Source organism: Pantherophis guttatus, chromosome 6 (genome assembly GCF_059756535.1).
Source record: "Pantherophis guttatus breed Tessera chromosome 6, ASM5975653v1, whole genome shotgun sequence".
Taxonomy (NCBI): Eukaryota; Metazoa; Chordata; class Lepidosauria; order Squamata; family Colubridae; genus Pantherophis; species Pantherophis guttatus.
In genome coordinates, this window is record NC_142068.1 from 45939468 (window position 1) to 45956098 (window position 16631).

Here is a 16631-nt window from a genome sequence, read left to right on the forward strand (position 1 = left end):
GCCCATTTGCTTGGTATCTAGAATGTGATGAGATACAGAAAATTGTGTGCCAGGGAAGAAATCAAAAGCATTCAGTGTCTTCCCTCTTGCAAGCAGGCCAGGAGCAGATAAAAGGGAAAAAGCTTAAAAAGCTATTGAAGCCTCAGCCTGCCCAAGCAGACTGACATTTCCTCCTCCTCCATCTTCCCACAACAGCTACACAAAGGATACATCCATATTTGATGGAAATGAACAGGTATGAAAGACGTATTCTGTTATCATCTCACAATGCTTTTGACTCATATCTCTTCCCACAGGCTGAAAAATGAATTGCACTTTTGCTCTCAGATTAAACTAGCCCTTTGTTTAGCTTTGCTCATTCAGTTTATTTGTGTGTCTACTAGAGGTTCTCTTTTAACCTGTGACCCCACCATTTTATATTTATTACTGAAAGAGGAGAAAAAAACTTGTTCAAAGGAAGAGGTTGCATGATTAAAACCTGGCTAGAAGGAGAATCCTGTCTGCCTCTTTTTTAATAGTTTGCTTGACACAAATACATGAGATTGCACATGCAATAGCAGAAACACGTGGGGGAAGGGAATAGGTAGAATTATAAAATTACAGAGTGGGGAAAAGGCCATTTAGGTTGTTGAGTCCAACCTTTTGCAGGAGCATCCAGATAGGTAGTTGCTTAGCCATTAATTAATGCATCCAGTGAAGGTGATCTACCATCACTGTATAGTTGTTCTTATTGCTGGAAAGTTTTTTTCCCTAAAATTCAGGGAAGGTTATCCTTCCTTGTACCTTAAGTCCATTATACCTTGTTTTGTATTCTGGCATGAGAAATAACAGATCTACATGGGGCTGCCTTAGAAGCCTACTCAGAAGCTGCATTTAATGCAAACTCTGGTGGCTAACATACTTATTACTGAGAACCTCTAGTGCAGGGGTCCCCAATCCACAGGCCACAGACCAGTAACGATCTGTGGCCTGTTAGGAGCTGGGCTGCACAGCTGAAGGCGGATGGCAGGCAAGCGAGCAAAACCGAACACCCCCCTCCCCCCGGTCTTCCCCGAAACCAGTCCCTGATGCCAAAAAGATTGGGAGCAGCTGCTCTAGTGTTTTGTTTTGTTTTTAATTTGATTTATATGCCGCCCTTCTCTGGAGACTCAGGGCGGCTTACAGTGCGTTAAGCAATAGCCTTCATACTTTTGTGTATTTTATACAAAGTCAGCTTATTGCCCCCACAAACTGGGTCCTCAATTTACCTACCTTAGAAAGGATGGAAGGCTGAGTCAACCTTGAGCCTGGCAAGATTCGAACTTACTTTAATTGCAGACAGCTGGTGTTAAATTACAGTGCTTTAGTCTGCAGAGCTATCCAGGCTCCTGTAAAATATAGTGTTATATTTTACTGGAACTATGGCTCCTTTGGCTTCCAGTAATCTTCAGGTAGTGATAATTTAAACTTTAAAGGTATAAAAGCCCCTTTTGACTTGGCATTTGGGTATCTGCAGATTTATCACCTACATGTAGATTCATTGCATTCGGTGCATTATTTTCAGGTTGGGATATTTACAGTCCCTCAGTGTGAGACTGTTGGGCATGAGAGCATTTTTTTTCAGTATGTGCTCTGTTCCTGTGGAATATTCTACTAAGATATGGATAATGCCCTCTCTTATGGTTAGATGAAGATTTCCATCTAACCATCAGATGAAGATTTTCTTGGGAAACATTATTGTTTCTATTGAGGCTTTTAATGTAAATGTCATGGTAGGTTGGATTTTGGCAACCATGGTAGGTTGAATGTTGTGTCTTATTCCTCCTCAGTTAGCTTTTCAAGGCTAAACAGTCCAAGCTTCTTGAATTAGGGTTTACCTCTCCTCTCCTACTAACGAAGATTGCAACCACCCATTTAGGAATGAGTGGAATCACTGCAAGGCAATGCCCCCAACCCTTAGCCCCTCACAGGCAGCCCAAAGGAATACCATGGTCACCGGTAACAAAAGCTGCCCAAAGAACTAACAAGAACAGATAGGCTGCACTTCTTCTACCCAGGTCATGACAAAATCCAGTTCAGTGACTAATATTGTTTCTGTCCAAAGATAGGGCTTGAACCCTTATTGAAAAGGTGATACATAATCATGGATGATGATGCATTTATGGCAAACAGATTTGGCATTAACTACCAGGACCTTCAGGCCATTGGTGCCAGCAAACCACCTAGTCCCCAGGATGAGGTTAACAGGACTGGAAGGGGTGACTGCCAGCAAATGGAGGTCTTCTTTCCCCTGGAATAGTCTGAATTTTTCCAAGGAAGATGTTGGAAAGCATGTTGCTTTAGACAAGTTTTGTCTAAAGTTTTGTCCACCTTAATGAATATGAAATCTTGAGGGTCAGAGGACACATTGTGCAGCTCTAAAGTAACTGATCATAAAGGGTAGGCAGGAAGATTTAATGCCTTAGTTATCAAGAACAAGGTATCTTTCTAAAGCTAACACACACACACAAACACACACACACACACACACACCCAACATAACAATTTTCTCCCATGCTCAACAGTTAAAAGTTAGGATTCAAACTGGTACTGTAGTTTACTGAGACTGAAATTAAGAGCAAATGAAAAACAAATTGTCTTCTTATTTTTTTTCTCAACATTTTTTAAAGTTATAAAATAAAATGCAAAAATATAAAAGCAAATAAGAAGACACTGTGGGGAGGAAAAGGGGAAAGAAAAGTGAGGGGAGGAGGGAGAAAAAAGCACTGATTTCCGACTCCCTCTGTTGCAGTAGACTAAAGCATTAACATCGAACTTCAACTTTTTACTTTTCCATAATAATATAAACTAATCATTTCTATAACAACAAATCAATCTAATCAGTAAAACCTAAAATCAAAGTTTCATTTTCCCCCCCTCAAGCACAAAGTCCAGAAGCAGTCTCCATGTAGCAACAAACTTACATTCTTTTCTTTGATCAGTCAATTTAGCCATCTCTGTCAACTCCATCAGCTTCTGTAGCCATTCGTCCATGGTGGGAATCGAAATGTTCTTCTATTTTTGTGACAAATTATCTTCTTAAAAAAAAAACCTAGAGAGAATACAAAGTAGTTACAAAAGAGTTTTCTTTTTGTTCTTCTATCCTGTGTTTGGACTCTCTTGGAAGTTAAAAGCAATGGGACCTGCATATTGCTAATAGGGCCACAGGTTGTGCACTTGTAGATTACATAGAATTTGTATGAGCATGATCAATAAATGATTTATTACATCTGCTCAGAAGCAAATTATGTTTCAAAAATTATAAATTAGGTCTTTAATTCGGGGACAAGGTCGTATATTTAAAATAGCGTAATGGCATGATTGAGGGACTCCCAGTCTCAATATGTTTCTTCCCATCTGGTGAAATTAGCTAAAGTGGGCATGCTCTGGGTCCAAATTACCAACCAGTTCGACTACCTAGGTTGGTAATTTATACTGAGGAATGAACAAGGAACCCTATTCTCTGTGTCTTCTCAGAAGATCCCAGTTTAAAAAAAAAAAAAAACCACTGTTACAGTATTCCCTGGTTTGTCAGGTGTGGTAGGCTTCTATTTCCCTATCCAGAGACACACTCTATGAGATGGACAGCATATAAATTTAATTGATTGATTGATTGATTGATTGATTGATTGATTGATTGATTAATACATTTTCTGGCTGGTTAGTTGCCTTGTTCACAGTCTGGTCTCTAATCTCCAATATATATGGGATTATGATGGTTTAGTGTGAGATAGATAGGCTGATAATGAGATTAGATATAAGCGACAAATATATCACTTATATATTTGGGGGGGGTGTACAGCAAATGATCTGTTCGCCAACAAATAGCTTAGGTGAACTAAGAATGTGTGGCAAGGATGGATTGAAATATTCTCTCAATCACATGTTATCTTTAATGAAGGAGCTCCTTACGAGCAGTTTATGAATAACAAATATTCCCTCTCCAAATGCTAGCACAGTAGGAAAAAAGATCATGCTTGATGTAGCTTATAAGAAATCAGTAACTTTTATAAGTACCAAGCCTCAGAAAAGTTAATTATTTTTTTGCTCCTACACTACATTAGAACTGCATTATGATGCTGGGTTAGGCTAAGTGAAATCTTACATCTTCAGTAGGTGGAGGAAAGCAATATATTTTTGATTCAGTTGTTCTTCCTGCTGTTTCAGGTTGAGGATAATTTTAATATATTCTTTAAAAAATTAAGAGGAGAAGTAATTTTTCCTTCCTTCCTTCCTTCCTTCCTTCCTTCCTTCCTTCCTTCCTTCCTTCCTTCCTTCCTTCCTTTCTCTCTCCAGAATTCTGAATGTTAACAAAATAATTAAACACTTTCTATTTCAAGTAAAATAAATCAGAAACATAACATTGTAATTAAAGAATTGAGGCAATCAAGATACAATATAACAAAATTTTGCCCCATCAAAGCAAACAGAATCATACTAATTTATATAAAGTAGCTTTATATAAAATGAACCGGGATAGTCGGAGCGATATGGAAGAGGGTCTTGCCTCCTTATAGAAGTTACGCAATGGAACAAAATGGCCAATGAATTCAATGGATCCATCTTTACAATGACACATAAGGAAAATAAGGAAACAAATTCGTGTTCTCATCCTTTCTATAGAATTAAGTGGTGTTTTAATCCAAAGTTTATTATCACAAATAAGACTTTATAGTCAGACATTTTTCTTATTCATTTTCTTGATAAAGAATAATTGAGAGTTACTTTTTGCAGATAAGCAGAATTGTCTGTTTAAAATTGGTTTTGCTTGTCCTTTTTTCTCATTATGGAATATTGAATTGTACTCTGCAACTGTTTGATAAAATGAAATCATTAAAAGTAAATAACTTCTGCAAATGTTCTGTAGAAGTTAAAGAATATAATTAATTTTAAAGGTTCAATTTGGAGGAAGCTTACAGAGAAAGTAACTTGAAACAATAGAAAACTGCGGTACATTCTGGTGAAATGTTTGTCAAGTGACATGACCACTAATCGACTGTATGTGAATGAGAGAGGGGGGGGGAGGTAGGTAGGTAGGTAGGTAGGTAGGTAGGTAGGTAGGGAAGCGAAGCTACAAAGATTGGTTGCTGCTGCCTCATTTGGATAAAATTCTCTTGTGCAGCAATCCCAGTTACTCAAACTCTAGTCTGCCTTGTTGTTGGGTACAGGAATATGGATGTAATTGTGCGCAATAGTTGTAAATTGTTTAATGATATAAAGAAGACAGTGGAGATTTTTTTTCATTTTAGTCTTGCAAGAGTCTATTAATGTAGCTTTACAATAAAATCGAATTAACTCATCTGGTTGTGTTTCTTTTCTGGTTTACCTTGTAAACATCAATCTTGCAAGTCTAAAGATACAATTCTTGCCGCCACCACCCAACTCAGTCTCAAAAAAACTAGGGAGTGTCTCTTTTGATCCTGTTGCCCCATCCACTATCCAGGTGTGGGCTATGCTGTCTCTTCTTTGACTGTTCCCTTGCCGGTGTCTTTTTGCCCACTTTCCCAATACAGTTACAGATAGACAGACAGACAGACAGATAGACAACAAACAAATGGGGTTCTTGTGCGACAAAGGATCTCAGATATGATTCATTTTCTAATCTGCTGGTTATACACATTTCATTTATTTATCCCTTAAACTAATGATAGAGCATAGAGAAATTGAGAGAATAAATCAGACCATTATTAGGCTTGAAACTTTAATTCCTTCAATTTCAAATAAAATAGAGGTAAAATAATTCCTTTGCATATAAAGAACTTACCCTATATCTTTGGACTTATATTACATAAAATATATTTGCATATTTTCTGAAATATGTTTGTTTAGCTGTTAACCTCTTACAAATGAGGAAACCTATTTATTTTAGAATGTGCTACTCTTTAATTTTTCCCTCTGGCGAAGTTCTTGCACTATATGAAATTGTGCCTTTATTTTCAGGGTTTTTTTAACTCTATAGAGATAAGAACTATTATCACATTTACCATAAAAACAAATCTTGAAAAAGATAATGGATGGTTTCTATAGCGATAGATCCTGATTTTTTTAAATACAAGAAATTTATGAGATCTTTTTTGAGCATTATTCCATTGTCCTCATAATCTTAACTTCCTATTATACATTATCTTAACCTCTCAAACAGCATTGCATCGTGTCTAACATTTAATTGGTAGATTAAAAATTATAGGAACATCTGTATTCAGATTATCCCATCTGCCACAATCTACTTGGTAAATACATTTCATATAAAGCACAAGATGTATATCACAAATTGGCCATGGAGTTCTCTTAGTCTTTAAGTTAAATAACTATGAAGTTGGTGATGGGGCGGTTGGGAAGCTATCTCTAACCATGTATCTGTGTACGTTTTGACTTTGAAAAGTAAGGAATGCCTTTTGGCTGTTCTTAAATCAATGATGAAAGCGTTCTCTATTGGGTTTTAATTGCTAAGTCATTTTTCGCTGTGAAACAAAAAGTTCTCTGAAATGTAAATATTCCAATAACTGTATACCAACAAAGAAACAGTGTATATATGCTTGTGCCTATGTAGTTTCTAAACAAACTTCATAGTTTCAATTCTAGGCAAAGTCCAAAAATGGATCAGTTTTAAATATAAAATGAAAAGAAAGCTGGGTGACAAATGAATGATTCAATTTTGTTCCCATTTTTCTATTTAGAGCCATATATTCCTTCAACTGTTCACTTTAAGTTTTAGTTGCTAATATGCCACTGTGGATTAAAATATTTCTATTGGCCCTTTATAACCTTCACATATAGCATAACATTCTTCTGCCTTTCAGGGCTATTATCAACCACTTCAATCCAAAGATAGAGTCCTATGCTGCTGTTAATCACATCTCACAGCTCTCTGAAGAACAGGTGAGTTGCATACTTCTTTTCTAGTGATAACCCAGGTCATTCTTGATTATACACTGTAGTCTAGAAAGAACTATTCCCCCATCTAGCTGAGACAAAAGTAATTGGGATTACTGTTTGGTTTTTTCATAATTTGGCCTGGTTTCTTTTCTCCCTGCCCAATGGGAGAAAGTAAAATAAGTTGAGAGAAGAAAAAATTGGCAACTGTGTTGAAATACCATCTGTAGAAAAGGAATGGGGTTTTGTGAATTGCAGACTAAGGCAGCTACTTGTCATAGGCCAGCTCAACTTTACCGTAATTAATGATTGAGATGTTCTACAACAGGAGTGTCAAACTGGCAGCCTGTGGGCCAGATGCATCACACGCATGCCACGCCCACCCTGGCTCTGCAAAGGCAAAAAAGTCACGATACATCATGGTATGTCATGTGATGCGATTGAGTTTGACACCTGTGTTCTACAGGAAGTGAATAAAGTAAAAGGCGGCTGATGGCAGATCCTCATTCCTGATGGGTTCAGTTTATGGAGTTGCCGTTCAGAACAAATAAAAAGGGAAGGCTTTTTTTTTGAGCCAAACTTTACTCCTGGTGGTTTTGTGGAAAAGTACACATAGAGTTTGTTTGTAATAATATGAACATGATTTCTCATTGTTACCTTCGGGATCCCCCCTCCTCCCCCCCAACTTTATAGGTTAACCTCCAGCATGCTTTTTCATAAAAATTTAAGATACTTAATTTGCCAACTCAATTTTTCTGGCAAAATTTGCTGGTCCTAGTACTGTTTTCAATGATGTTACATTTAACCGAACCTCATATATTGTATGTTAACTCATGCTCAGAGAAGCCTTTAAAAAAACCCTTTAATTATTTTTAGTATTTGAAAATGGCTGGGAGGAAGGGTGGCAAAGACTGAACGTGGGAGGTTTCCTTACCATTATTTGGTTTAGACGCCTAGTTGTAAGAAAGAGCAGCAGCAGCTTCTCTCTGTCACTACAGTACAGCATTCATCTGCAGTAGTTCAGGGAGGTCAGGCTGAATTCTTTCTTCGCCATATGCCTGTGCTTTAAATAAAACCATCAGCAGTAGCAGCAGCAGCAGGTGGCAGGTAATGAAATCAGCTTTGATACATAGAACAGTTTGAGGAGAGATTATTAGGAAGCAGAGAAACAGTTTGGCTTCCTATTTCAAAGAGAAGTATTATCCTAAATTGGCAGAAATGCTTAAAGAAGTAAAAAAAAAAATCCATAAACCAATAACCAGGGAAGAGAGGAATTAAGCTAGAGCAATGTTAAGTGGTAGCCAGCTTTGGTTTTGTAAATTAAAGCTTTGTCTTAGGTGCCAAATTTTAACCAAATATAGAAGTGTCTATTTTTCTTACATTATCTTCCATTTCATGTACATGTAATTTGATTCCTAACTTGGAACATATTTGTTTTAAACCACCTTTTTAAAAACTAGCAAGCAGGCAGTTACAGAATAAACTAGACAACCTGTGACCCATTGGGTCATCCTTTCAGAAACACTTACCTAAATTGCCAGATTTTAATCCTATATGAGTGAAGGATCTCTGATTTTGGACACATTCTGTAAGTTAAGCCATTTGAACTATGTTAGCTCAATAACTGATTTCCTATGATAGACTGTTTTGCCCAAGTGAAGGTTACAAACAAACACAAAAATTTTAGTTGTATATAGATGACAAGAATGTTAGGATACATTTAGTCAACTGGGTTCCTTGCTTAGCAAACTGGGGTGACAAAAGAAGGAATTTAACCCTGGTTGCTGAGTTAACCAAACTACCTGGAAGATTCATTGGAAGATATTACATACTCAGATTTTGAAGTCCCCTTCCAACGTCATCACAGGAATCATTGAAAAAAGAATGGGTATATTTTGCAGTTGTTGGATAGTTTTGAGAGCCCGACTCACCCATCCTCTTCTCTCCCCCCCCCCAAACTCTAATCTAGATAATCATCTTACAAGAGCCTTAGATCTGTATCTAGCACTGTAATGCTGGATATAGGACCAAGCTGTATTTTAAGTAATGATTAAACTTTAACCAGCCACTTGATTTAAATTGCATTAAAATATATATCATGGTATTTTGTGCTATAGGTTGACTATGTGAATAGTTTGTAATTTATGTTACTGCATCAATTCTAACAAAATAGTTAATTGTGATGAAGTCAAACACCACTTTACTTATGAAGTGTGAATTCTCTTTAACCTGTTTCATACAGGTTTTAGCATACCTGGCTGGGCAATTTGGAAACAAATTGATAATAATATCAGCAAATAGCCCAAGCCTGCAAAGCTGAAGTGAGGAAAGCTAAGGCTCACAATGAACAAAAGCTTGCGACAAAAGTAAAAAATAACAAAAAAAAAAAAAAAAAAAAGCTTCTTCCAACATGTTAAAAACACAAAAAAAGTCAAGAAAACAATTGATTCATTGCTGGGAGAAAGTGGCAAGAAGGTGACAAGCATCAGGGAGAAAGCAGAACTATTTAACTCATTTTTTGCATCTGTCTTTACACAAAGGGAAAAAACAGTCCAACCTATCAAAAACACCACCACAAAAAACAGATTAGGAACACAAGTTAAAAAAATGGAAAAAAATGGTAAGTGAGCACCTGTCTACCCTAAACAAGTTCAAATCACCAGGACTAGATGTACTACACCCCAAGGTTCTGAAGGAACTGGCAGACAAGATCTCAGTACCACTGAACTATATCTTTCAAAGATCCTGGAACAATGGGGAACTGCCAGAGGACTGGAAAAGAGCTGATGTAGATCCCATCTTCAAAAAAAGAAAAAAAGGAAACTACAGATCTATCAGCCTTACCTCAATACCAGGGAAGATTCTGGAAAAGATAAGCAATGAATCAGCAAACACTTAGAAGCAAACCAAGTAATAACCAAAAGCCAACATGGGTTTGTGAAAAACAGATCATGCCAGACTTATCTTATTACATTCTTTGACAAAGTGACAAAATTAATGGTCCAGAGGAATGCTGTCGATATAATTTACTTGGACTTCAGTAAGGCATTTGATAAAGTAGACCATAACCTACTACTAGATAAAATAGAAAAATGTGGGTTAGACAGCATCACCACCAGATGGATTCCTAACTGGCTGACCAACCACACTCAATGTGTAGTCCTCAATGGAACTGCATCTACATGGAGGGAAGTATGCAGTGGGGTACCCCAAGGCTCTGTTTTAGGCCCAGTACTCTTCAACAACTTCATCAATGATTTGGACAGGGAAATAGATGAGAAACTCATCAAATTTGCAGATGACACAAGGCTAGCAGGTATAGCCAACACTCCGGACGATAGTCTTAAGATACAGAAGGATCTTGACAGACTTGTACATTGGGTGCTATCTAACAAAATGAAATTCAATGGTGAAAAAAGTAAGGTTCTACATTTAGGCAAGGAAAACAAAATGCACAGGTATAGTATATGTAGTACCTCACTCAATAGTAGTAATTGTGAGAGGGATCTTGGAGTCCTAGTGAACAACCATTTAAATATGAGCCAGCAGTGTGCAGCAGCTGCCAAAAAAGGCAACACAGTTCTAGGCTGCATAAACAGAGGGATAGAATCAAGATCACTTGGAATACTGCATCCAGTTTTGGTTGCCACAATGTAAAAAAAGATGTGGAGACTGTAGAAAGAGTGCAGAGAAGAGCAACAAAGATGATTAGGGAATGGGAGGTTAAAACATGAAGAACGCTTGCAGGAACTGGGTATGTCTAGTTTAAGGAAAAGAAGGACCAGGGGTGACATGATAGCAGTGTCCCAATATCTCAGGGGCTGCCACAAAGAAGAGTCAAGCTATTCTCCAAAGCACCTGAGGGCAGGACAAGAAGCAATGGGTGGAAACTAATCAAGGAGAGAAGCAACTTAGAACTAAGGAGAAATTTCTGGACAGTTAGAACAATTAATCAGTGGAACAACTTGCCTCCAGAAGTTGTGAATGTTCCAACACTGGAAGTTTTAAAGAAGATGTTGGATAACCATTTGTCTGAAGTGGTGTAGGATTTCCTGCCTGGGCAGGGGATTGGACTAGAAGACCTCCAGGGTCCCTTCCAACTCTGTTATTCTGTTATAATTCTGTAAATCATCAAAGAGAAAGTATCACTTGGTGCTTGATAGAGCGCCTAATTAAGAAGGAAGGGCAGGCATAGAGAAATCAGATTTCAGAGAAAGAACTTGACATTGCCATGCAGTAGTTGAAAAATCCTGCTCCTGTATTCAGTGTAGAAAAAAATTAGGAATTCTAATCTGCCTTTGTTGATCAAACTCCTCCAGGATTTTCCTATTTTCTATTATAAAATCTATCAAACAACTTCAATTGGACATTAAAACTTCTTAGTTGGAGTCAGTGTATCAAGTTTATAAGTTAGAAGATAACCTGTAGAATTTGGTTATAAAAAGATTCTGAAGCCTTGTACCTAAGTTATTCTTTGTTTTATTCTTCCTATTCCCCTTTGGCATTCTTCTTTGTTAGCTATAAAACCAAAACTTTTACAAGGAACTAGCTTGTTTCTAAATGAACTTTGACCTTGAGGTTTAAAGGGAAAGAATCAAATAAAAAATCAACTTCCACACTTCCTCCATGGTGTGAGAACCCTCGCATTTACCCACTGATCTGTCTACTTCCTGCAAGTGAAATCTAATTCAATATTTATTTGTTTGTTTACAGTTATTTGCATGCTGTCTATTCAGTTAGGCCTAGGTAATTATAATTGCAGTTCTATTTGGTTTTCCACAGATGTGCCATTGTGGGAACAGTGATAAGAAAAGTTATGTAAATAATTGAATCAAGCCTTTAAGTGATTCCTTCATATTCCATTGAAATAGTCTAATTTTTCTGGCTAGGGAACTTGTCCTAAATTATATTCATGTTTCTGAACTTCATATTAAGAATTGCTTCCAATCATCTCCACTATGTCCACAGTGCAGACTTTTTCAGTTACATAATATATGGGTCATTGTGTATCTTTGGTTGCCTCTTCCCCCCTTCCGCATTCTGGCAGAGTGCTCGTGGCAGAGTAATTAAGTTTGATTCTAAGAATGACTTGGTGAGTTTGTTGATCAGTTTTCTTTTCTCAGAGGATGGTGAAATCATGTAATTGTATAATAGCAGAAAATTAGATATTCGACAGCCTTTAAATATGCATACAGACCATATTTGTCCATATCCATTTTTACAGCAATACAACTAAAGTAACTGAAGGTAAAGTAAGAAAGATGTCCAGGAGTGGTTAATTTTGCATAACATTTTTCCTTTCCAGGCTATTTAATAGCAATGTTTAATTTCTTCTGCTACACTTATTGATCTGATGTGTTTCTTTAATAGTCACTGTTTATTGTTATGTTGTGAGAGTTCTATTACTCTTAATAGTCTGTTTTTCGTATGTAGCACTAGCATTTTTTAAAGTTTTTATCCATTTGCTTAAATTCTTTTATTTCAAACATACCCTACCCCACCTCACCCAAAAAAAACCCTTTTCAGAACTTTGTTTGCAAAACTGCTATTGTACCCAGATTCTCCACTGTTCTATACTGAGCTGGGAATGTACAAAGGCCCCTGATAGAAATAGGTAAAAATGAAACAATTGTACTAAGTACCTCTTGGATGGTTTAAGCAGAAATTAGGATGGCTATAAACCAATTGTATTTTGATTGAGTCTTCATGCACACTATATATGTAGGTATGTCTCTTTATAAAATATGTATTGATTCCATTAATAAATTACATTATTCAGACATATTCAATACATGGAAACAAACGCAGGAAGTAAGTTGGCACTCATTATTAACTATATCCTGTCCTTACACCTATCAAAATTTCATAAGTGTCTGGTTTTCATGAAGTATGAAGACATTATTAGAATCTTAACCTTTGTCATCAGGGTTTAAATACCAGACTAACTGATTGTGTTGAACTGCTGAAATAGCAGTTGTGCGTATATATTTATTTATAGTATGCATAGTGCTCATTTACAGTTGTGGTAGTACATTCAAATTCTGATTATATATTTTGATTGCTTTGAAGTATACTCATGACAGCACTAATTATATCCAGGAAATATACTTCCTTAACAGGAGAGGGAGAAAGTAATTATTTTAGTGCATTTTAGTGATTTCCATTAAATTTAATGTGCCAAATGCATTAAAACAAATGTCAGTGGAACAGAATGAAATGGGCAAAAGAACCATTTCTGAGCTAAGATTGTTTATGGTGTACCAGGAGGAATTTCATTTTTATTTGCTAGGAAGAAATGATCCCAATCATGCCACTGTTCTCCTAATTGTTTCAGCTATGTATTAACTACATAAGACATTGTGGCTATTTATGGTAACATATTTTTTAAATTGTTCAAGGTGATTTGCATATATCAAAGAGAAAAGGATAGGACTTAATTTTGCCAATTAGAAAGCATATACAAGCTTTTAAAATCCTGTCTTCATAATTTTTATAAATTTACTCAAGGCAGCCAACATCCTTTCTTCTCCTTTCTTTGCTCCACAACAACCACTCTATGAAGTGAATTGGGTTGAGAGAAAGTACTTGGCCAATATCACCCAGCCAGCTTTCACTGCTAAAATGGGACTCACAGACTCCTGATTTCTGGCTTAATCACTAGGTGAAATTGGCTCTCTTAGTCTAGTAGCAATGTTAGTGTAATAATTATTTTTTAAAAAGTACTGATAATCAGAGAAGTAGAGCATAGATCCAAGTACTAGCTACTTCTACATTTCCCTTGCTAAATATTCTTACTTTTAATATTTATATCTAAATAATACATGTTGTAACTTCTGAGGAAAGATCCAGCACCAATAAAATTGCTACTGCCCAAATAGAAAATTAAGAATTTCTTAGCAGTTTTTAAGTAAAAGAAGCACCGGGTTGTGGGCCAGTGATTCCCACACACCAAGTTGAGTTGTTATTGTTTTTTGAGATGGTTAGTGACTGCTCATTTAAAAAAAAATCCTAATAATCTCCTAAAGTACATTTCTTCATGAGAAATTATCTTTCCTGGTATCATGAGTTAATGTTGTGGAATTTGTGGTATATATTGAGACTTTAAAAAAAACCAAACAGAATATTTGTACAAGTACAAAAGTATGCTGTTGGTCAGCCTTGCCATTAAGTGTCTTCTGCATTGAGCTATTGTGTCTCTGGATTAGTGAAATAAGATCAAAATAGTCTGCATTTAAGAGAGATTAATTTACAATTTATTAGATTTAAGATTAAAACTTTTAATTATCTGACTTTTCAGTGCATTTTTTTCTCTTTTAAATCTTCCCTGAAGTTAAGGCAACAGTAGATACCAGATGCTACCAAGCTCCAAGCTTGAAGATAGTATATGCAGACTATTTTCTTCATTACCGAGGCTTAAATACATTGTGATTATGATTTTTTTCAGTACATTTGGGACATTTCAATAGAGACTGGTTCTTTGCCTCTTATTGCTTTGTCCTAGATTATTCAGCCTGCATTGATGACAATCTTTTTCTGAAGTGATAAAGTAGGGCAACTGTTATTTCCCCTCCTGTTCTCTGTAAAATGGTAGCAAATCCATCAACGTGTCATCTACTTGTCTTTCCAAAAGAGGCACTGTCTGTAGTAAAATTGCATGAAAACTATGAGGCTGCCTTTGTGGTTACTTTCCCACTGATTTTCCAATGCTACAAGTTGAAGTGTAAGGTGTCATCAGCAAAGCCTAACAGGCCTAGGAAAGAGAAGAAGGCAGAGACCTTTTTGACGGCCTCCCTTTTCTGTGGAAGTTTTCATTTCAAGACCTATAACAATTACTGTATCACTGGCAGGTTCAGCAGGTTGAAAACATTATAAAACTTTTTGCAGTTAGCAAACAAGAACTAGTGTAATAATTCTATACTGAAAAAGGGAAGATTTAAGTTTCTATTAGAAATAAGATGGGTTAGAGTCCAGAAATGACATGTTGAGGTGGGCATTTTAGTTCACGTCTTCTCCTATGCCTTCAAGTCAGCCTTACTCCTGGTGAAATGTACCTGCAGTTTTCTTGGCAAGATTTCAGAAGTGCTTTCCATTGCCTGCTGCCTAGGGCTGACAAAGAGTGACTAGCCCAAGGTCACCAAGTTAGCTTTGTGCCAAAGAACTCCTGGTCTCCTGGTTTCCAGCCTGGAACTTTAAACCACAAGTATAAAGTGGCTTGCTACTTTGGTCCACTAGTTGATAGAAATAAACTTACTGTAGAGGATATGAGCAGACAAAGCTTTCTGGAAATTATTAGAAGCTCTTATTTTAGTTCTCAGAAGCACTGGTTATGTGCCCAATAATCATTAAAAGTTCCAGTCTTGAATCTCGTAATACAATGCTGTTCTCTAACTGAAATAGCTGGAAATTAAACAGTTAATGGTAAAGACTCAGTTATATTGTTAAAAAGTGGCTTGGTAATTATTTTTATCCTTGGGCTAATAAAACTGTAGTTCAGAATCCTTTCTTGCTTGTGAACATTAATCATAATCTGTTTTATGTGAATGTCAAATAAATGAATAAATAAATATTGTGCTTTGAAGCATCTATTTTTTTTAAAAAGTTGGTGGTGGTTTTCTTTTTCTCTTTAACTATATAAGATATTTTAAGAACTATACTCTTGAAAATAGCCTTAAAATATATTTAAATATACTTGGATTTACAAAGTATGATTTTTCAAAGTCATGAAGGATTATTAAATCTAATTATGTATGTATTATTTGTTTTTATTTGTGTTTTGAGTATATAAATTAGGATGGGCTATGGTAATTCATTGAAATGAGCAAAATGCTTTTCTGTTTCCACCATTAATTCCTTATGTCAGTTAGTGAGTCCTTTATTATGGTCAGTCACAAAATTAAAACTTACAAAGTAAAAGATAAAATAACAATAATTAGGTAACCAATATAATTGGTTGCAGTGAGTTTGACGGATAATAAAATAAAATTTGGCCACTTTCAAAGCAACTCAGAATAACAGAGTTGGAAGGGACCTTGGAGGTCTTCTAGTCTAACCGCCTGCTCAAGCAGGTGACCATATGCCATGTAAATCAAATGGCTGCCAATCTCTTCTTTAAAACCTCCAAAGATGGAGCACCCACAACTTCTGAAGAGAAGCGGTTCCACTGCTTAATTGTTTTCACAAGGTTGGATCTCTCTTTGATAAGTTTCCATCCATTGTTTCTTGTCCTGCCTTCAGATGCTTTGGATAATAGGTTGACCCCATTCTTTTTTATGGCAGCCCCTTATATATTGGAAGACTGCTATCATGTCACCCCCTAATCCTTCTCTTCATTAGACTAGACATACTCAGTTCCTGCAACCATTATTTATATTTTTAGCCTCCACTCCCCTAATCATCTTGTTGCTCTTCTTCACTCTTTTTAGAGTCTCAGTATTTCAACAAGTCAGTCATACTGATCATCTAATAACAACTGTACATAAAGTAAATCTGAATGGCCTGGAAATTTACTTAAGAATATTTTTTAAATAAAATAATTAATGCAATCGTACTTGAATTGAATTTTCAACAGCTCTTTTGCTAGTAGGAGAGAGTCTCAAAGAATGAAGGGTTTTCTTGAATTTTCCTTCAAGAATGGCTCTTAGATTTTTTTAAAAAATTGTTAAGACTTAGAGCCCTTTTAAATTTAGGAATAGATATTTAGGTTAAATGTCCTGCTGATCTAAACAAAGAAGCTGGGCTAT

At 36.2% G+C, this 16631-nt stretch overlaps 1 protein-coding gene across 4 annotated transcripts in view; it reads left to right on the forward strand.

Annotated features, from left to right (window-relative positions):
• The window catches only part of ARMH3 (armadillo like helical domain containing 3), a 133913-nt gene that overhangs the window by 86915 nt on the left and 30367 nt on the right, over positions 1-16631 (forward strand). For all 4 annotated transcript variants that reach the window (XM_034439907.3, XM_034439909.3, XM_087872817.1 and 1 more), the window contains one exon: positions 6819-6897. In XM_034439907.3, coding sequence (XP_034295798.1) covers positions 6819-6897 — 79 coding nt within the window. The remainder of the gene's footprint in view (positions 1-6818; positions 6898-16631) is intronic.